Source organism: Chionomys nivalis, chromosome 13, assembly GCF_950005125.1.
Source record: "Chionomys nivalis chromosome 13, mChiNiv1.1, whole genome shotgun sequence".
Classification (NCBI taxonomy): Eukaryota; Metazoa; Chordata; class Mammalia; order Rodentia; family Cricetidae; genus Chionomys; species Chionomys nivalis.
The window spans coordinates 26492197-26514919 of NC_080098.1; the positions used below are offsets into that span (position 1 = coordinate 26492197).

At 44.0% G+C, this 22723-nt stretch overlaps 1 protein-coding gene across 2 annotated transcripts in view; it reads left to right on the top strand.

The window, feature by feature from the left end:
• Positions 1-22723, top strand: part of Prkcq (protein kinase C theta) — a 130496-nt gene that overhangs the window by 100169 nt on the left and 7604 nt on the right. For both annotated transcript variants that reach the window (XM_057788019.1, XM_057788018.1), the window contains exons 13-16: positions 3965-4056; positions 6037-6099; positions 11810-11948; positions 18184-18372. In XM_057788019.1, the coding sequence (XP_057644002.1) occupies positions 3965-4056; positions 6037-6099; positions 11810-11948; positions 18184-18372 (483 nt within the window). The remainder of the gene's footprint in view (positions 1-3964; positions 4057-6036; positions 6100-11809; positions 11949-18183; positions 18373-22723) is intronic.

The window sequence follows — 22723 nt, forward strand, 5'->3', positions numbered from 1 at the left end:
ACATTCTTTTTCGACCTATTTTGCCTTTCCATCCTTTGCCCATGGAAGAACTAACTTAAATAACTTAATAATTCATCCAGGACCCTGGATATCCTACATATCTGTACTAGATACAGTCACCTGCATTCCTCTAAGAGCCAAGCTCTGTAAGTATACCCAAGTAGCCTAAGCAGAGGAAGCCCCGCCTCTTTGCTCTTTCTTCCTTGGGAGAATGTGGTAGTCTTTAAGGAAGTCAGCTGTGTCCCATCTCACTTGAGGGACGTCCAAAAAAGAAAACTATTCACTTTTTCTTAATTACACATCAAATGTGTATTATGTCTGGGCAGCCATCTCTCCTGGGAGTTTATAAGCTTGGCATCCTTTGATAGTTATTACCCAGAAGTGTTAGGTAGATCTTAGTACAATGTGCTGAAAGGGCATTGTCTGTTAGTTTCATCTTTTCCCCAAGAAAAGGGGAAAATATAGAAATATGTGGTGTTTAGTGAAGGTTCTGGCAAATAGTTCTCACCGAAGCTCGGGGTTGGCAGGGCTCCGTCACTCAGCTGGTTGGCAGCAGGCTGGGCTGCGCTCAGATGCCACAACTTCAGCTTGATGGATGCTGCACCCAGAGCTCATGAGTTCTAAACAGGGGCAGAGCTGTAGTGTTCCATTCCTCATCCCATTAACGCTTCAACTACTGCACACCTGGGAAGATCCTCTGTCCCAGTTAGGGTCTCCACAGACATAAAGTCAGCCCAACCCACATCCCTCTCACTGAGCTCCTTTGTGTCTCTCTCAGCTGGGGAGCAGAACCACAAGACCAGGAGAGGACATTCAATTCTGTGTTCTTTCTCTCATGGGACTGTTCAGTCTTTCTCTAAAAAGCATCTGGTTGTGTTTACTTGTTAGTATTAACTAATTTCATTCATTTTCTTGTTTTGCTTTCTTTGTTTTTTGTTTTGTTTTGTTTTGAGACAGGGTTTTTCTATGTAGCCCTGGCTGTGGAGCTCACTCTGTAGACCAGGCTGACCTCAAACTCAGTTCTGCCTGCCTCTCCCTCCCGAATGACGGGATAAAAGCCATATGCCACCTCCACCCGGCCATTTGTTATCTTATGACTGCAGCTACCAATTACTCAATGCATGCAAGGTGCTAACTCGAAGTTCACTTTCTACAAGGATCCTCTCATTTCATACTTAGAACAATCCTATGAGGTCCAAACATTAACTTCCTGATTTCAGAAACAAAATGAAGCCCAGGAGAGGTTAACGAACTTAGCCTGCAAATAAAGGTGACTTGAAATCAGCTCTAAGAAGAGACAAAGGCCATGCTTTATTGGTTACACTGAATCTCCCACTCTCGGTTAATTCTACCTTGCTGAGTCTGGACTTTTCCAGTTGGCAGAGCTTTTGATAGCAACTCTGAAGGGGTCCAGTTTAGACAAAAGTCATTTTCTGAGCCCTCCTTCCCTGGCCAATGTTTCAACAATGGATTCAAGTCTTAAAGGGGCTATCAATGCTCAAAAACGGAATCCCCAAATTCCAAATCCCACATAGTACTAGGTAGGTAGCTCAATGGCTTTGAACTCACTATGTAACCCAGGTTGTTTCTATAGTGATCCCCTGCCTCAGCCTCCTGATTGCTGGAATTACAGGTCTGTGCCATCACACTGGGATTCAAAGTTCCGTCTTCAGAGAATTGACGGGAGCTCTAGGATCTCACTGGAGAAAGACTAAAGCAGGTTCTTGACCAAACTAGTTTGGCTGATCCTTCCTGAGATCCGGGGGTGCTGGGGAAAGTTGTGATTGCTTGTAGCAGGCTGTCAAGGCCGTCCTCGACCACATGGCAAAGCTAAAGAAGAATGGACTCAGGGACACAGCAGAGTAATAAAACAGAACTTTGCTCAGGACCAGTCAGGTCTAGCTGACCTGGACCCTTCTGAGTTGCTATGAAAAGCCCTGCCAAGTGGAAAGATTCTTCCTGAGCTAAGAAGAGTGAACCCAGAGGACAATGACCAGGTCTTCCCTTAAGCCCCCAACCTTCTTCACAAAGCCCTTGTCACAGGAAGAATGTGTGAAATATGAGGTGTAGAGTTACATTTTTTCCCACCAGTCTCCTTTATCCACTTTTTCCAAATCTAAACTGATGGTGTATAAACTGTGAAATCCAAACAAACACTGCAGGGCTCCGTTCATATCCTGACACTAAAAAGCAACGAACAACCGCCTTTGCCTTTTCAGGTGATCTTACCAACTGGTTTTACGTGTGGGTGGGTGTGTAAGGGTGAATGTGTACGCAAGTGTGCATGAGGACATAAGTGTGCACAACTTGTGGAAGCTAGAGGTAAACCGGATGTGTCACTCCTCGGGATCTGCCCACCTTGGTTTTTGAGACAGGGTCTCTCTCTTTCTAGGACCTGGGGCTTACCAGAGAAGTTAGACTGACTGGCCAGGGAAGCCCAGCAATCCACACGTCTCCACTTCCGTGGCACTGGTATCACAAATGCATACCTCCAAGTCTGGCTGTTTTACGTGGGTGCTGGCATTTGAACTGAGGTCTGTGTACTTGCATGCAATGTAAGGACTTTACCCACTGAGCCGTCTCCCCAAGCTCCTGGCATGTGAGTTTAATCATACATAAGAGAAAAAGATGCCAGTGCCATGGCTTGTTCAAGGCCAGTAAAGTTCTGAGTGAAAATGGTAAAGGCTGGAAGTGGTTTAAATATTAATCACAGTGGGGAAAATGTGTGCCAAGGAAATGCAGGTTCCGCCAGATGAGGGAGATGGCCACACTTGTTTGAAATGTCAGGGCTAAATTGCAGTGGTTGAATTGGCAATTCTGGCTTGTGTGCAGCAGACCAAAAAACAGTTTGTGTGTGTGTGTGTGTGTGTGTGAGAGAGAGAGAGAGAGAGAGAGAGAGAGAGAGAGAGAGAGAATTTGTGTGTTACAATTCAAGTAGTGGAATCTAAAAATTTTATCTTAGTCAACTTTGAAAGAAGAGGATGGATACATTACTTGAATTATCAAGATAATTGCCATGATATTTAGCTTTTCTCGTTCTGGGGCTTCCATACAGATGACAGGCATTGAATGTTGGCATGAGGCTAGAACACTTTGAACCATTACCTTGTCTACCTTAACACCCAATTAGTCTCAGTTCCCGACATAAAGTTAACTCTGGCTTTTTTTAAAAGTCACTCAGTTGAGGTTAAGTGCAAATTCATGCACAAACACGCTGTCTCCACACTTCATGGGTTAGTGATGCTGTGGCTCTTAAAACCTCTTAAGCATCCAGGTGTTCAAAGAGCTGTGATTGTTTTTCTGGAAGAAATGGTGTCTCACGGTATTGGTGAAACATGATCTGGTTGGTATCTGAGACCTCCGATAGCTGGTACGACAGTACCAATCCACCTGAGGATTACTCAGGCTTTCTATGAGCACTGGATTGCTAATGCCAGGCAGGGCCCTCATCCTATGCTAGGAGCTACATGCTCAAAAACTATGGCTACCTCTGCCACGAGTGACGTGGACGTGAGTGTAATACACGAATTTGATGACAAGACTGAGGACTCTTTGATGGAAGACCTGGGATATCACCCACAGGGCATACTCATTGAGTGTTGGCTGAGCGTCATATAACATGGAGGTCCCCACCCTGTTCCTGGCGTCGAAGACCCAGACACCATCCTCCACATTGTCTCTTGTCGCAAGTGTGTGATCCACACCCACTAAGTGCTCCACACTGCCCAGAGTTCAGCAGACAGATCCCATCCTGTCGGATAGGTCACAGCGCACGGTCGCTTAGTGTGTTACCATCCTCCCAGGGCGATTCCACACATGCCCTGGGGTTCAACAATATAGTTCAGCTGAGAGAAATTTCATGCTAGAATTGATTTCTCTAAAATTGTCTAATCTCTTTGAAAAGTCAACTTTCTTTTCTTTCTTTCAATGCTAAAACTTGGTGTTTGGTCGTTTTTTCCCCTAGGAAAACCTCTTTTTCGTGATGGAGTACCTCAATGGGGGAGATTTAATGTACCACATCCAAAGTTGCCACAAATTTGATCTTTCCAGAGCCACGTAAGAGCCTCACTTGGTATTTGGGACGTTCTTGTATTCTTGGTGTTTATGTGCACCCAGCACCCACCCACAATTACTTTTCTCATGTGGTCTTTTACATTTAGTTTTTGTGATTGTGTGTGTGCTTGGATTTGTGTCTGTGCACATGTGCATGCAGTGCCCTTGGAGTCCAAAGGAAGGTGTCAGATGCCCTGGACCTGGAGTTCCAGGCAGTTGTGAGCCACCTGCTCTGGGTGCTGGGATTCGAACACGGGTTCTCTGAAAGAGTAGCAAGTACTGTTAACCACTGAGCCATCTCTCCAATCCCCTCATAGATTATTTTTCTTACTTTATTGCTTGGCATGCCTAAGTCCCAGAACAAGGTAAATACTTGGGAATCATGTCAAACAAGCCAACAATTTCCCATTTTTATAAAACTGAAATTCACTCCTGTCTTATTTCATGTTCAACATGAATCAAACAGTTCATTCATTTCATAGGAACCCTCTCCAGTCCATCAAGTTCCTAACTCATTGAGCACAGATGCAAATATGTATCCTTTGGAAAGAACAGTGAAATGGAACCCAGATGTCTCAGGTGACCCTGGGGGTGGCACTGAGCTGCAGCCTGTCATCGGGAAGCTCGGTGGGAAGTTACAAAGCATTCAGCCCTTCCTGTGTTTGAAAATAACCCTCCCCTTCTCTGGCATCAAATAGCTGGAGATGCTAGTGAAGCCAGCTGGTTCCCAAGGACGGCAGGTCCTACCAGCTGTGTCCCGCAGCTCACCTGCAGGTGTTGTTTTTCCCTTAGCCTTGGTCCTGCTTCCCTCCTGATAAACCCACAGTGACATACAAGCAAACATAAGCAGTGGAATTAGCATCATTTATAAATGATAACTAGGGCTGGCAAGATGGCTCAGTAGGTAATGGTGCCTCATGACCTGGTCCCATCCCAGACTTACGTAGGTTGTCCTCTAATCCGCACACATGCACCATGATACACAATAAATAAATATATGCATGCATACACAATAAATAACTACATACTAGCTTTTTTCCCTCGATGCTCAGCAATCTATCATATACCTCTTCATGACCATTTAAAATGGTTTAGGCAGAACTGGGCTGAAAGATGGACTTGGTCCACCAACTTCTGCAAAAACCAGCACTGTGGCTGTTTTATCAACTCTAGAAGGGAGCACTGGCCACTCCCAGAGTCTTCAGGCACCTTAAGTCAAGAACCTGTGATTATTTTATCAGGTTTCTGCCCCGTTGAGCAGAAGTCACTGGGCATTGCACACTCGCACGAGAGAGGAGGAGAGAGGGGTCATTCTGTCCCCCACGGTTCTGTAAAGCTTGAATGAAGCTAACTAGAACACCTGCTGCCCCTATTGTTCCCTAAGTGCGTTCTTCCTAGGACCTAGCAAATTTCCCTTCCAAGAAGCTCTCCCTTATGTCTGACTTAATCCCACTAGAGAGACATAACCTCATTTCCTTTAAGGCTGCCACCACCGATGAGGAGGAGCAGCTTACCACCATCTGTCTTCTCATATCCTTTTACCCCTCTCAGTCTATAGCTCTGGCCCAAGCTTAACAACATCAATATGAAAATATTCTAGCCAGATATGTTGGAAACGGCCTGGCACAGGGCTCTGTGGGCTCTAGGCAGAATGTAAAGTAAAGGAGGAAACTATTTTTCCTACTACACTGTACTATTTATTATATTTCATGTTTGCATAGGTTTTAAGATAGTGTGGGCATCGCAGTTTAGGAGATAAGAGCAAACAACAGATCCACCAGCTCTTAAATGACGCTTTCTGGCAGGCACCAGGTGAGCTGGAACCTTTGTGTTACATGCAGAGTGGACAACATATTCCTGCCTGGAATTCAGCAAAAGCGCATGTGTGCCATTTAGTTGAATATACATAAACTATCGCAAGGCTTGGAGCTCTTGCCCTGCTCCTCCTATACTCATGCTGTGTCCTGACTGTCTTTCTGACAGGTTTTATGCTGCTGAAATCATCCTTGGTCTACAGTTTCTTCATTCCAAAGGAATTGTCTACAGGTAAGCCATTCTCTGGGCTGATTCCACAACCCCGCTCATTTCAGCACCACAGTTGACTGATGTAAAAGTGTCCTGGGAGGACAGCCCCACCCAGAACCCTTCCCCCTGGGATTCTAATCCTAGAAGCCAGAGGTTCTGTTTTATTTCATCCTTCTTTCTTCTGGCCCTTGCATGGGATTTCCCTCTTCTCTTCCTGCCATTGCTTCAACTCTGATGCTTTATTTCTGCTTTCTCTATCCTTTGTGTCTTTTGTACCTCTTCCTTCTGTTTTAGGTCACCTGGAAATGTTTATGTAATGTTTCCTTTTGTGTGAGAGAAGGAAGCTCTTTCAACATCTATGAAAACTCACGACTACACCCTACAGAAGCACACAGACCACCTCCAACCGCCCTCTTCGATAAATTCAAAATTTGTCTTTTGCATGGTGTTAATTCATTCTCTGCTGCCAGAGCTCTTAGATGAATACTATACTACACTCAAAACACAGTTGACCCATATTTAGCATAAAATCTTCAATGTTAGTTTTCAGATGTCCGGTTTTCAGACTCACTGTAGAGGAAGGGAGGGAGGATGTGAGGAAAAGGAGCTGGAAGGAGTTGGCTGAACTGCCAGTAACCAACACAGGGGCCTGGTCTGGGATAGCCATGACCTGGAGTCACCATTAAAAGTTCCATTGTCCTACACTTGACTTTTTGCAGACAGCAGGCTGAATAGAGCCTTGGTCAACACTGAGGCTTTGGTATTTGCAGAATATGGTTCTACTATCAGAAAAACAAATCATATAATAAGAACACTCCATTTCCAGATATGTCCTGGTGAGGGTACTCTCTGCAGCATCGCAAAACTCAAGTTTTTGAGATGCACACTCTAGAATATAAACTTAAACTTCTTTTAAGTTTTTTGTGTGTGTATGTATGTGTGTCTGTGTATATGTGATGTGTGTGTATATGTGATGTGTGGGTGTGTAGTGTGGGTGTGTGTGGTATGTGTATAAGGTGTGTGCATTGTGGTGTGTGTATTGTGTGGTGTGTGCATGTGTTGTGTATGTGTGTGGTGCGTGCAATATGTGTATAAAGTATATGTGTATGCGTGTGTGGTGTCTGTATGTGTGTGGTGTGTGCGGTGTGTGTATAAGGTATATTTTTGCATATGTGGTGTGTGTGTATGTGTGTGGTGTGGGCATGGGTGTGTTGTGTATATATGTGTGTGGTATATGTGTGGTGTATATGTGTGTGGTGTGAGGGTGTAGTGTGTGTGGTGTGTGTATGTATGTGCATGGCGTGTGTATTGTGTGCATGGTGTGTTTATATGGTGTGTGTGTGTGTGTGTATGTGTGCAGTGTGTGCATGGGATTGGTATGCATATGTGTGTGGTGTGAGTGTGGTGTGTATGTGTGTATGGTGTGTGCCTCTGTAGTGTATGTGTGATGTGTGTGTGTAAAGTGTGTGTATATGGGGTGTGTGTGTGTTCTTGTGTGGTGTGTGGGTGTGTAGTTTGTGGTGTGTGCAGTGTGAATGTATGTGTGTGGTATGTGTTTGTATGATGTGTGTGTATGTATGGTGTATATGTGTGTGCTATATATATACAGTAACTAAGGAGACCAGAAGAAAGTGTCAGATTCTTTGGAGCTGGAGTTACCAGTGGTTGAGTTATGCTCAGCATGGATGCCAGGAATTGAACTCAGGTCCTCTGGATAAGCAGCAAACACTATTAACCACTGAGTTATCTCTTCAGAATTTTTTTTCTAGCTAACTAAAAGGTGGTAGGTTAAGAATAATAACTTTCATTTTTTTTAGTTTTATCATAATGCCTGTAATGTATAAAGTACATTGCACTTAATATTGCAGAGTTTGTATGTGGATATGTGGACAGATTGATAAAGTGGATGAATGGGGTGAGTGAATATCTTGCTAAGTGGATGAGTGAACAGATCAATAAATGAATGGATTGATGAGTGGACTAGGTGGATGTGAAAGGGGGGGAGTCAGGAATTTTGGAAAGAGAAAGAATTAGATATTGCAGAGTTGATAAGGACCTATAAACTGAAATCCATATTCCTCAGTGCTTCTTTTCCCACTCAGCATGAGGCTTCCATCTTGGCATGCTGATGGATGTGCAGGACAAAATGACCAATAAATGTCTTCCTATGACAAATAGCGTACGCTCATTTTAGGGCTTTATCCACATGTGTGAGTCACGGTTTTAAGTCTTACGTACCGTAAATCAGGGAAGAATATTTGACTCATTGAGTGAGGTCATTGTAGATCTTTGAGAGGCATCCTAAGACAATTAAAATCAAGATGAGGCCATCAGTCCTATCCCCCATGCTGCTTGGTGAAGACAGCAAGCTGTTGATGGGGATGCTGGACCCCAAACTTCAGCTGCTGATGACACTGAAGTTGGCCTGTTTTAAGAAACATTTCAAGTGCTCAGGTGTAACTTGACCAGTAGGTGGCTGAAATGGCAGAGTCAGCCTATTCATTCCCTCCTAGGGGACAGGGTTGCACTGGTCTGTTTACAAACTCCAGTTCGTAGCTCTGAAAGGCCACCCAAAAAATTAACATAACCCTGGCGGCACATTAAAAACAAAACATCATTCTGTTATAGTCCTAGAGACTAGAAGGCTTAAATCAAAGTATAGCAGAACCTTTCATCAAAGGTTCTAGGAGAAGACCCTTCTCCAGCATACCCAGCCAGAGAGGCTGCAGGCATTTGTAGCTACATCACTCCAATCTCTGTCTCCACCAGGACCTTCTCTCTGTGTGTCTCTTCCATGTGAGATGAGAGTAGGCATGATAAATTTAGTCTGCCTTCACCACACATGCAATTCAGGATGAGTTCATCTCTACACCTTTAACTTAACTATATCAGTAAATGCTCCTCTTCTTAAATGGGTTACATTCACAGCATTATAGGGAGTACGACATGGATTATATTCTGTTTTATTATTTTAAAAATGCACATGCAAAGTCAGGCATGGCGGTGCATACCTGTGATTCTAGCAGTCAACAGGCTGGAGGCAAGAGGATTAAAACTCAAGGATAGTTTGGTGCAAGAGAGTTCCTGCATGCATGCGTGCATGCATGCATGTGCTGCATGGGTGTGTGTGTGTGTGTGTGTGTGTGTGTGTGTGTGCTTACGTGTGTGTATGAATATATATGTATGAGGTAGGCACCATTCACTACTCTGTATCATGAACTGATAAACGTCCACTAATGCACTGTCCATGGTTAAAGACCATGATGGGCAGAAAATATATAGAATTCTAAACTGTAAGATAACAAAATAAAGGCACTCTCTAGATTTTCTTGAAGGGTAAAATTACATGAAACAAATAGAGGCAGTGCATACTAAAAAGTTCAGATAAATAGGACTCCAGTTTTAAAGAGAGAGAGAAGAAAAGACCTTGTGAGACAGCTAGCACTCCGGAAGCAAAATCGTCTTATCTTGGTAATGTTTTGTTTTGTTTTGTTTTGTATAAGGGGAAGAGAATTTTCAATACAGAAAATGACTACAGAGAAGCCGCCCCCACCCCACACACATGGAGGAAGTCAAGCAGTTAGCTCTTAGAGCTGCTCACTGCCTCCTGTAGAACAAAACTAAATTCATGGGTTCAGGGCCCAGGGTTGGGCAGCACAGAACTGAAGAGATGAGATGGGGATAATGTTCGTCTTTCAACACCATCCGGTAGAGCCTTCTCATGGGAACAGCGGCATCTTAAGAGATGCTAATTTGGATGTAATATAAAACCAGGGACTCAGAAAATATACAGACGTGGCAGGAAAATTCAGAACCTCAATTCTGAGAATATCAGAGACAAAGAGTGGCTGTACTTCTGAATGAGGAACTAGACCTCACTTCCATATCTGAGGCCATTTCCAAATGCTTTCACGTGGCCTGTATCAGTAGATGGCACAGGAGATAAGCAAGAGGCATCATGGGCCTTGTTTGTTGCTTAGTAACAAGAGGCTCTGCAAGGTCCACCGTGAACTGTAACTTGGCTTCTGAAAAGAAGATCTCTAGAACTGACCACATGCCAAAGGGTTAGGGTTCCACTGAATTTTCCATTATGAATGACACACAAGTGCCACGGTGACAAAGAGTGGCTTTGGACTCTCAAGTGCTTCCCTTGAGTCTTGATGACCTAGAGTGAAGAGTAAGTTAAATGACTGCCTCGAAATGTTCTGGATCTTCGGGTTCTACAGTATTTCTAGTTGGCTCCAAAGAACCTGGCTACTCTTCTGCCTCCAGTCCTTACTTCCATGGAGCTCTAGCTTTGAGAAAAAGAAGAAGTCTTTTAGAACCTTTCCATCCCTTAGGTCTCTCAGACCTTCTTTCCCACCATCCCAAAAACATCTGTATTGCTTTTAAAAATGGACTGGGAATTTGACATGAAGCTTATTTTTCCTAGCCAGAGGCACAGAGAACATTTATTTTTAGAATCAGTTAAAATACATCCGTGTATAGTTTCATAAGACCAGTTTGATGAGAAAGACCAGGTGGTCTTGGTATAAAAGAATGCAAGAGAGATAGACTAGGTTTGCATCCCAGGCCACTGTCTAGCTATGTGGTCTGGATAAATAACATCATGCATGAGAAACCTTTATCTTACCTAGGGTTAAAAAAAAAATGAAACTACATCAGTAGTAACTTGATGAGGTTGATGAGATGTCTCAGTGGGTAGGAAGGAGCGATTACTAGTCAAGTTTAGAGACCTGAGTTCAAATTCCAACAGCCATACAAAAAAAAAAATAATCCAAGTATGGGTGCATGCATTTGTAATCCCGGTGATGGAGGGAGAGGAGGCAGGAGGCTCTCTGGAGCTTGCTGGGTACCAACCTAGCTCCAGGTCCACTAAGAAACACATCAGGAGACAGAAGACCAGCACTGTCCAATGAGAAGGCTCAGACACAGCAGACATCTTCTGTCTTGACCGTGAAAGTGTGGCAGGGACAGAGAGAAGCAGGTGCTGTCATGAATCTGAGACATGTCTAGGGATTCCCAGTCACACAGAAACTACTGCTGTCATGTGGGTAGTAGAGATGACTAAACTGGACCAAATGGAAGACATCAACTCCAGGGACATCTGTTAAGCCTCAGCTGCAGCAGCATAGCTGGGTTCCACTCTGCTTCTCTCATCAGCTTGCTCTCGCAGGAAGTGGAGCTAGCAGTTAAAACAGTTACTCAGGTGCGCTTCACAGCTAATAACCATTGGTTGATAGTGAAGTGATTCCATAAATACCAGTGAGTGCATCATGTGTTGTCAGAACTGCCACTGGAGCAATGACTCGGGACACTAATATAGCCTCTCTCCAGCTGAGACAGCCACATGGGACATTGATGTTCTCACTCTCCTGCTGACATATCCACACAGGAAATATGGATCGAGCCCCTAAGGTGCAACAAGTATTCAGAAGGCGTGGAAGATATGGTGATCTGTTGCGGTATCTGTCCCAAACCAGATGGCCAGGGCAGCAAGGGCCTCAAGAGAAGCCCTAAACATGAGCTACTGATATGGGGAGGCGGGACATTTGACAGCAGGCAATGAGCCACTTAGAAGAGCCATGTCTGGTCCAGAGGTGGCAGCACAGCCTCCCCTCAAGCTCTCCCCCGAGCTGTGATGGCACAAGCTACCATACCCCCATGAGAATTTCATTTTAACAAACCTGTGTTTATTCAAGTGAGATTTCACTTTGCTTTTGTGTTCCAGGGACCTGAAGCTAGATAATATCCTGCTAGACAGAGATGGGCATATCAAAATAGCAGATTTTGGGATGTGCAAGGAGAACATGCTAGGAGATGCGAAGACAAATACTTTCTGTGGGACTCCTGACTACATCGCGCCGGAGGTAAGGACACACTGCCTGGGTGGTCCTCTCCCAGCCTCTGTGCTGAGGCCAAGGGGCTCCTCCCCTGAGGTTCAGTGTGGTTTGGTCTGCGGAGTGTTTTCCAGATGTAGATATGCATCTGGGTCTTTTGAGTTTTATAGAAAGTGTTACCTCTAGTAATGACATCCCTCCATGGCCAGAGATCTAGACTCCCTTTGCATTAGGGGCCTCAACCACCCCAGCCTTAAAAATTATCTCTTCGTTCCCACCTGAAGGGACACCTGGCAAAGAGCCAGGAAGAAGCAGTGCTCCACCTAAATCAAGTTTAAAGGTGGGGTCAGAACACCTGGATAGAAGGGGAAGGCGGAAGGGCTGGCAGCACCTCTCACCCCCATTTCTGAGTGTGGGTGCTTCTCTACAGCGAGGATAACTCTGACTTGTGGTGTTATTGAAGCGTTAAAGGAGGGAGCATCTACATGTCTGACAGTTTCATAATGAAATCTATTACTCTTTATGATTATTCATTGCTTTAAAAAGCTTTAAAGGATAGTGGAGCTTCTAAAAACTACGCCTCATTCTAATCCCATAAAATAGTACGAGTTCCTGGTGATCTTATGACCAGCATTTTCTCAGGAGGCATCTTCTCTTTCAGTTAAACTCACTTTCCCACTTTGGGGGGGGGGGCTTCTCCTCCAGCTGCCACCCCAGGGAGATAAGAGACCGCCACACTGTGCGGTCCTTGTTATAGCACGGAATATCTGGCGCTGTTGCATTTATTTTATTTTTATCTTTCAGTCCCCTGTGCAGCTGCTTGTTTGCTCTGCAGTCTGGTACTGTTGCTTGCTTTTAAGATGCTTTTTAAATTTTGAAGTAATGATATGTTTGTAAGAAGTTCTAAAAGTAGCACAGAAACACCTGCACCCTCCAGCCAGCTTCCTCCATTGTTATAATAACTCAAATTGTTCAAGATCTGGAGAAAAGACACAATGGACAAGAATCTTCCTATGTGAGCACCTGGACCTGAGTTCAAATCTCCTAGCACCCACCTAAAAAGCTAGGCATGGCCATGTACACCTATAACCTCAGAGCTTTGGAAGGTAGGGACGGGACAGTCCCCAGGATTTGCTGACTACATGCCTAGCTCCAAATTCAGTGAGAGTCCCTGTCTCAAGGAATAAGGTAGAGAGTTAAGCAGCAGGCTACTCAATGTCTTACATACACCATCATGGCTGCACACACCCACACACCTGCATTTGCATCTGCACGTAAGCCCCACACACACTATATATTAGTTCCTTTTCTACTGCTTCGATAAAACACCATGACCAAGGCAACTTGTAGAAGGAAGGGTTTATTTGGGCTTGCAGTTCTAGGGGGAGAAGAGTCCATCACCGTTTCAGAGGGGGAGTACGGCAGCGGCAACGGCAACTGAGAGCTCACATTTTAAACAGCAAGCAGGAAGTCCAGGGAGTGGTGAAAACTTTCGAAACCTCAAAGCCCACCCTCAGGGACACACTTCCTCAGCAAAGCCACACCTAAGCCTCACCAAACAGTGCCCCCAGAGCATTCAAATGGCTTGAGACTCTGAGGGACATCTCGCCAGTTCCCCTCATGGATAGATTTGGGTGATCTTCCCTTTTACTCAGTGAGGAGACTGACACAGTAAGATGAGCCAAATTAGCCTTTTAAAGTGAATAAATGAATAAATTAATGAATGAATAAATTAATTAACGAATAAATGAATGAATGAACTTATGAATGGGGGACGATTGTCTAGTAAGGACAGATCTCTGATTTCCCTGGTAAAGCGATGTCAGCAGCAGATCCCATAGTCCCACAATCAACCATGGCAGCTGGGGCTAAGAACCAAGCTGCTTTCACTCCACTACCATGGTTTTCATTTTAATTTAACCTCATTGAAAGGTTCGGATAGTGGCTGTTCTTCGGGAAATGGTGGGTATTTTAACTGTCCAGTTCATTGCTGTGCTCCCTTTCTGATATAGAACCTGCGTGTGAGCACAGATACTGTCTGTGTAGGGGTGCAATAATGCAGCTTTAGCTTGAGGGGAAGCCAAAGCTAATTACGGCACAAGCGAAGGAGACCTCAAAGAGGAGCCCATTCAGCACTGAGCCCCTCTGGTGATTATCCCCAAACTGTGTGGACTCAGCTCAGATATGTTGTGTTAGTCTCTGTGTCTTCCTTGCCCCACACCGACCTCCTCCACACCCATGCCCACCCCTGGCTCCATCCAACCCTCACCCTCACCACATGAGACGCCTCCAATTCTTTTACCTCCATCTTAGGATGTCTAAATATCTTTGTGTCTGTTCTTGTCCATCCCTGTCTGAAAAAAAAAAAAGGTTTTGTTCTTTCTTGAGCAGTTAAACAAGCACCCTGAAGATATGTGTGTGTCTACATTACATATGAATGTCATGCATTGCTGCCAACTAACGTGGTCTAAGTGTTAAAAACATGTCTAAAATGTGTAAGAGCAAAGTGAATTAAGAATGAGACAAAAGCGGGTGCTAAGTAGCTTAATTCCTCTGTCTTAATAGTAAAAAGTAAGTATATGTCATGAAAATTAGGAGACCAAATACCTTATTAAAATTATTTCTTTTCTTTTTGAGATTTAATATAATGTACATAATCCCCTTCCCTTTTTCCTCCAACCTTCCCTATATTCCTCCTTGCTTTCTTTTTCCATTAATTGTTGTAATTGATGCTGCTGGTGGTAGTGGTGTGCATACGTACATGCATGCGTGTGTGTGTGTGTGTGTGTGTGTGTTCCTAAATACATAAGTACAACCTGTTCAGTCTTTATGATATCACTTGTGTTTATGTTTTCAGGGCTAACCATTTGGTAGCAGATAACCAGTTGGTGGCTCTTCCCTGGGTCAGACGATTTCTCTTGCTCTCTGCATTCCTTAGTTGCTTAGGTTGAGGCCTCATGAGCTTCCCCCTGTGCACGTTAGCATGGCTATTGGTTTGGCCATTGTCCAGCTTGTGTTTAGACAGTCACATTAGCGAAACTTCACGGGTGTAGCTTCTGACACTCTGAGGAGAGACAGTGTTGCAGCAAACTCCCCGCTCTTCTGGCTCCTCCAGTCCTTCTTCTCCTTGGCCCTGATCCCTGAGCCTTAGGTGTGGGAGTCAAGTTACAGAAGCCTCAGCTGGGTCTGGGCTCCACACTCCAGGCTTGATTGTTTTTCTGTAATTGTCTCTCCATCTGCCATAAAGAGGAATTTCCTTGTTGATGGTGAAGACTATACTTAGGAGATAAATTTTTAAAAAACAGTCTTGGTTTAAGGATCCGTGAAATGACTCAGCAGGTAAAGGCATTTGCTTCCAGGGCTCACAACCTGAGAGCCATCCCTAGGCCCCACGTGATGGAAGGAACAGACTCCTAGAAAGTTGCCCTCTGACATGCGCACATGTGCCATGGCAAACACATGTTCCCCCCCACACACACACACACACACTAAATAACTGTAATTTTTTATTTATTTATTTTTTTAAAAAATCTTGGTTTAATACTCTAGGTCTCTGAGCATTGAAAGGTCTTCAATTTTCTTCAAATTTTTGGTTTTCACAGTATTGTGGCGACTGATAAAGACTCCTAGCAAGTACAATAAGAAACAATATATAATCAAGAGTTAGCAAAGACTATCACTGATGATAGCAGATGCAAGTCCATTGTCCAAAGCACTGTTTTTAAGACTTTTTTTTTGAAAGGAAGCTTCTTTTTGGCCCAAAGCACAGTTAATGAAGCCCCTGGTTTAGCTTCACACACTGCTGATAAACAAGCTGTCTGAAAGCGACGGTGCCACCACCATCTCCTACCGCCTACGTATTTATAATCTTGTCATTTACTTAAGCTCTACCTCTAGCCCAAATGTCCTGTGTGCTAGATCCTTGTGTTCACGAACGAACTACATGTTATCAGGAGCTATTCATCATCCACTCAGGAGTGTACACTCCTTAACACGCTTGCTCCAAGGAGCTGTTACTGTCACCCATTACAAGGGACAAAGAGGGTCTGTGTCAGACAGTGACAAAGCCGTTATTATTATCATTATTACTTGGCTAGTTTCTCCACTTTGAAATTGTTGAGTCTCAGTTCTTGGAGAAAGGCAGAGCTAGGAAAGGGGACAGACCCTCAACCTGGCACAGCTCCACTGCCCTGCCCGTCACAGAATAGTGTGCAAAGAAGCATGTGGGAAGTGATAAATACCAGAAGACAGTATTAACTGTGATTGAAATACTCGGAGACTGGACTTCAGAACCAGCTCTCAACTCACTACGAGACCTTAAATAAGGACCACAGCCCTCTAAGTCCAGTCGTCACCCTCCAGGGATAGCAGCAGAGGTCCTGGGTATTCTTAGAAACAAAGACATAATGTACAAAAAAACACCTGGTGGCTGTTAGCGTTCCTTCTTGAACCGCCTGTTCCCTTTGTGGATTAGCATTTTGCTCCTCCCTCCTAACGTAAGACTGTGTTTACTTTAACTAACATCACCTAGCCTCAATGCTCTAATTTCTGTGACAGCTGTATCCTGGCCTCCAAATTCCTTTTCATTTGTTCCTCCAAAATGAAGTTGTTTACGGAGATGTTTGTCGTTCCGCAACAGTTCTGGTTGCTTTGGCACCACCTTGTGGCTTGTCTTGGGAATTGCGTGTGAGCCTGGTGCCTAATACCCTTTGTGTCTATGTAGGGCTGAACCAACTGATTGTACAAATTAATGGTGCATCTTTTCTTCTTCGTCACTCTCTCTGGGTCATTAAGACAAATGTAGTTGACTTTTTTGTTTGTCAAGTTTAATGTGAGCTTTTATATTTCCATATTAAATTACAGCTATCAAATAGCAGTTTATAAATGGTGGCAGATTGCAAAATTCTGTTTGCTAAATGATCTTTGCTTTCATGCACGGGGATAAAGTTTATCCAAGCAGCTGTTCAGCAAGGCACTTACAGCAATTTCCAGGCCCTACTTTTTATAGGACGCTGGAATCACCCTGTTATTACAGCCTTAATAGGTAGCCAAGCATGAACACCCTTTCTAACAAGGAAGGTTCTGGAGGGGTAAGGGGGCTTCCTCGAGCTGTGCAGTGAGGGATCCAGCCCATGCAGAGCATGTGGGGCTTTGCATGGTTGGATAGCATCCTGCTGTGTCTAAGTATCACAGTTTCTTTGTGCATTCATCTCATGGATGGGATCTTTGGCTGACGCTCTCTCTTAGTCACCATAAACAGTGCTATATTAAACAGAGTGCCCATGTCTCTTAAACTCACTGGCTTCATTGATTTTGTTAATACATCCACTGCCGCATCCTCTTCAGTCATTCATGCAGTCATGGATCCCACTGCGCACTGTTTTTGCAGTGCTTGCCAGCATTAGGATGCTGTGCAGTGACACAATGACTTGCACAGCCTTGGCAGCTTGCACATCCTTGGCATTCCAGCAGCAGAAGGGGCTGCTGGAAGTCAAGGGACAACATCTTTATTGTCACAAAATATAAACTGATAAAAGGATAGATTTAGTGTTTTAAGTTAGGTAGAATTTCTACTTTTATATTCTCCGCTTTGGAAGACAGACCAAATCTGTTCTCAGAACCTGTCCTTAGCTGTAGGTGTGTGAGGAGTCTCTGATCTGACTTCTGGGTTGGAAGAGTCTTGCTATCCTCTCTCATGATAGTGAGTCTTGCTGACCTCTCTCATAATAGTCACATGACTTGATTCTGCATCCCAGCGGCCAGTCATGTGACTCTTGACATGAACAGTTGTGACTGGCTGTTTTAAAGATGTCATCAGATGGAATGGATTTTGTGTACTCCATTACCTTGGTGGTTTTAAGCAGAGTTGGAAGAACAGAAGCCAGTAAAACACATAGGTTTCATTTAGCTGACCGCATCAAAGGTAATGGAGGATTTAGGCTCAAGACAGCTCTGTAGGATACAGTCCCTGCCCCCCAAGAACCTCACAGCCCAGATGGAAAAATGAAAGCTACAGACTTGGTTTAGTCATTACACTCAAAGCCAGAGGAGAAAAATACAAAATAAAAATGAGTGTGAGTCTCTACTTTCACTCAGAAGCTTGGGCACGATGTAGCCATCTCTTACCAGTCATCAGCAGGCCAGAAGATACCGCTCTCAGTCTAGACTACAGGCTATCACAGCCAGTCATCTATCTCCAGACTTGGAAACATTATCAGTCATCAGTCTCGAATATTAATGATGCTTCTGCCTGTTGGTCGTGCAGATCTTGCTGGGTCAGAAATACAACCATTCTGTTGACTGGTGGTCCTTCGGGGTCCTCCTTTACGAGATGCTGATTGGCCAGTCACCTTTCCACGGCCAGGACGAAGAGGAGCTTTTCCACTCCATCCGCATGGACAATCCCTTTTACCCGCGATGGCTGGAAAAGGAGGCCAAGGATCTTTTAGTGAAGGTAAGAAATTAAAGTCAAAGCCTCGGGTAGTGCCCTGGGAAGGTGCTTGCCTCAAGTGGGCAAGACTCTGAGTTTGACTCCTAGCTTTGAAAAAGCAAAAATGGAAAAGAAACAGAAAAAGAAAATGGCCATAAAAGAGGATTCATAAAATTGGTGCTAGGTTCTGCTCAGTAGTCCCATTTGCTCCCAGGTCCTGACTCAGACATGACCAAACACTACAGCATGTAGTGAAGGGTTTAAAGGGATGTTGCTGTCTGTGTTTCAGCTGAAACACTGATGCTACGGGCTCTGGTATCAAAGTCAGGGGATCAAGACGGGGGGGGGGGGTAAGGAGGAGGGGGAAAAAGACCCATGACTCATGTTGTTTCTCATAGGCAGATTCTAGATTGTGTGTGTGTGTGTGTGTGTTTAAAAATAAAAGGAAAACTATTGGAAGGGAGGCAAGAAATGAACCAGAAAGGGAAGAGTGAAAAAAGAAGGATAATAGGAGCACACATATGAACTAAGCATGATGTTACATATGTCTGAAAACGTCACAATGATTCCATTATTTTCTATACTAATTAAAATAAGAAGAAAATTTAGCTTTGAAAATTAAAACAGCCATGATCAAAAAACAAAACAAACCAACAAAAAACTAATATTTATAGGCAAGCATGGTGGCTTACAAGGTAGGTGGATCAGGAGTTCATGGGGGCCAGACCAGGCTATATGACTACGTGAGACCCTGTTTCAAAAAAGACGTAGAGGATGGTTGAGGGGAAAGAAGAGGAAGAAGAAGGAAGTAAAATAAACCCTCTTTTCACCATTTATAAAAGAAATCCCAAAAAAACTTTGGTGGATCTGGGTGGAGGACGCCTTGGTGGATCTGGGTGGAGGAAGCCTTGGTGGCCCTGGGGTGGAAGGGTAGTTAGTTCTTTAAGCAGTCACAGTGTGTGACTTACAGCAATCTTTGTCTCTTGTATATAATGCCCTATGGGCCAGCAATCCACCCATCCCTAACAGCATGCAGACCTCCCCACTCATGCTGCTGAAAGCAAACCTCTAAAGTTCCAGACACCATCTCTGTCATCTCCATTGAGAAACAAAAGCAGGCAACCCTGGGCTCCAGTTAGCATGTCAGTCTTAACGTTGATGCAAGACTACCGCCCACCTCTGCTCAGAGGTCATGGTGGGCTTCTGGACTGTAGAGATGGGACTGCAGCCATGCTGAGGTTGCCTGCATCCTTGTTCTCTAGATATAGATACAGATGATATAGGTAGGTAGAGATAATATGCTATGATAGGATATTTAAATATTATTAATTCTCTATTATAATCATTTAGATATGGTAGATTTATAATAATTAAATAATAAGAGATTTATCTTAATTTTGTGGCAAGGTTTCCAACTGAGCCTGAATTCACAGACTCTTCCTCTCTTTAATTATTATTGTTATACATACACGTCTGGTGTGTGTGTGTGCGTGTGTGTGTGTATGGCCTGATGAGTCCATTATGCATTACTAATCAAAAGCTATTTCTCCAACCCCTATTAATGAGTTTTCAACCAAAAGTTTGGAAGCATTTCCATGGACAGGGTACAGCTTCTACGCTTACAGAAGTTCTAGGTTTCCTTCCCAATACCAAAAAGAAAGAAAGAAAGAGAGAGAGAGGGAGGGAGGGAGGGAGGGAGAGAGGGAGGGAGGGAGGGAGGAGGGAGAAGAAGAAGAAGAAGAAGAAGAAGAAGAAGAAGAAGAAGAAGAAGAAGAAGAAGAAGAAGAAGAAGAAGAAGAAGAAGAAGAAGAAGAAGAAGAAGAAGAGGAGAATGGAAGGAAGAGAGGGAGAAAGGAGAACAGAGAGGAAGGAAGAAAAATAGAGAAGGCAGGGAGGGAGAGAGAAACAGAGAATAAGGGATTTCCAGGCTTATCTTTCACTAGTCAGCATTTTTCTCTTAAAAACTATTTAGGATTAAATCTAAAGGGCTTTATACTTTTATGTCCCTAAGGCAAGTGACAGCTTGTCTGAGGTATTAGAAATTTTGAGACGACTCCAGAGCTCTCTCGGGGAATCGGGATCGTGAATCTGAGAGGTGTTGACAAAGCCCCATAGGAAACTCGGCCTGGGGTTAATGGAATAGGTATTTAAAACCAGAGCCTGTTCCATGCAGCTTGCACCTTCTGACTCGGAGCCAAACAAGCACCAAGCTTAGAAAACTCCCTGAATGGCCAATTAAATTCACTTTTAATGAGCAAACAAAACACATGGATAATGAAAGCTAATTTAAAAATTAGCTAGGTTTAAAAAAAAGGACAGCAGTAAAAAGAAGCTAGTGGGATTCCAATGCAAAGTCCCACTTACGGAAGGCAAGTTCAGCTTTCGTGACAACCGGGACATTTATTTTACACGTGGCTGTATGAAGCGCTCAACATGAATTGAACACGTCAGCTCCGGCTGCTGTAACACATTGTACCCAGACTGATCGGGTGACATTTCCCTCTCATTGTTTCCTAACTGCTTGACATAGTGTCAGAGGCAGTGTTTAAATGCACACAGATCAGTCCTCACCCCTCCCCCGCCCCAGCAAGCCCTACTTATTGCACACTGAAATATGGATGTGTCTCACATAGCAGACATTTATTTCTTACCAAGTTAGACATCCAAGCTCAAGGATCATCGGGGTCAGTCTTGGTGCTGGCCTTCTTCATAGGAGGTATATAGGCACCTTGCTGTATCCGAGAGAAGAGATGGGTCAGAAAAATACTCTGTATCTCTTATTTTTAAGGACAATAATCCTATGAGATTTGGGCTCCATCCCTGTGACCTCTTTTAACCTTCATCACTTCCATAAAGTTCCTCTCCACAGTCACACTGGAGTCAGGACTTCACTAGATGAGTTTTGAGGGGTCTGTCACTTAATCTTTAACATAATAGCTATAATGAAGCATCAGGACCAATAGAACTTTCTGGAAAAAAGAAAAATGAGGAAGAGCCTTGTTTTTCCCGCCATCAGAGATTCAGTCACCTTCAAATCGAGCCTGCAGGTCAGATGAGTCCCCAGAATTCGTTGCGATCCCCCAACACATGTGTGTGCTCCATAGCCAGCCTTCCCATTGTACCTTCCGAATGCCGAGTTCCCACTCAGCATCAGGACATCTTCATCCACTAGGACAGGTGAAGTAGGGACCAGCCAACAAAACCAGAAGTAACCATGAGAGGAAAGTGGGGAGAGCTAGTTGCCAAGACAAGAAAGACTGGGTAAGAGGAAACCATTACTTTAGTTAGGAAAGGAAATAGAGCCTATATATCAGATACCCACATCTCATCGAAAAGAGCAAATTATCGATATCTCATGCAAGCTGCGTGGATCCCAAAGGCAGAAAGTTAATCAATGCAATGTCCTTAAAGTGATGGAATCATGTTGTTCAGTCAGGGGAAGGAGCAGGTATCTGGGTGGGCATATGGCTATGGCTATATAAGATAGCAAGAGGGACAGAACTTGCCATCATTTCAAACAATAAAATACTTAAAAACAGCCAGGTAACACGGTACACACGTGAAATCCCAGAGCTGGGATGGTGAAAACAGGCTGTTCCCGGGGGTTTCCTGGCTGGCCAGCCTGGCTGGACCCATGAGCACCAGGTCAAGTCTCAAAAACCAAGGTAAACAGGCTGGAGAGATGCTCGGGGTAAAGAGGACCTGCTGCTCTTGCAGAGGACCTGGGGTTCAATTTCCAGCACCCACGTGGCAACCCACTACTGTCCTTAGCTCCAGTTCCAGGTACCTGACCCCCTCTTCTGACCTCCACAGACACCAGGCACACACATGGCACACAGACAGACATGCAGACCAAACCCCAAATATACCAAATAAAAATTAATGATAAAAATGTTTTCTAAGAGAAATAAAGCCAGGAAGTCACCTGAAGAACACCCAAGGCTCCACTGGTCTCAACATAGGTGTACACACCTACCTGCTCACCCACGTTCAGAAAAATTAAAAGCAGAAGCAGGGGTGAGGTGGCTCAGCAGGTAGAGGCACACACCCCGTAGCCTGATGACCTGAGACTGATCACCAGGGAGTCACATGGTGGGAGGAGAGAATCAACTCACACACACAAATAAATAGAGGTAATAAATTTCAAAAAAAAAAAAAAGTAAAAGTAAGACTAAATGCCATGTAAATTCTAAAACATATGATATACATTTCTGCAGATTATTAGCAGCAGAAGAAAAGTGTGTCATGAAAATAGGCAAAAACATGTTGAACAGATCAAAACTTAAGACAACTAAGGATAAAAACAGAGAAAAGCTACAAGCAAAAGAGACTTTAAAGCCACTTGGAAGTCTTTGTGATTCCTGACATGGATTTT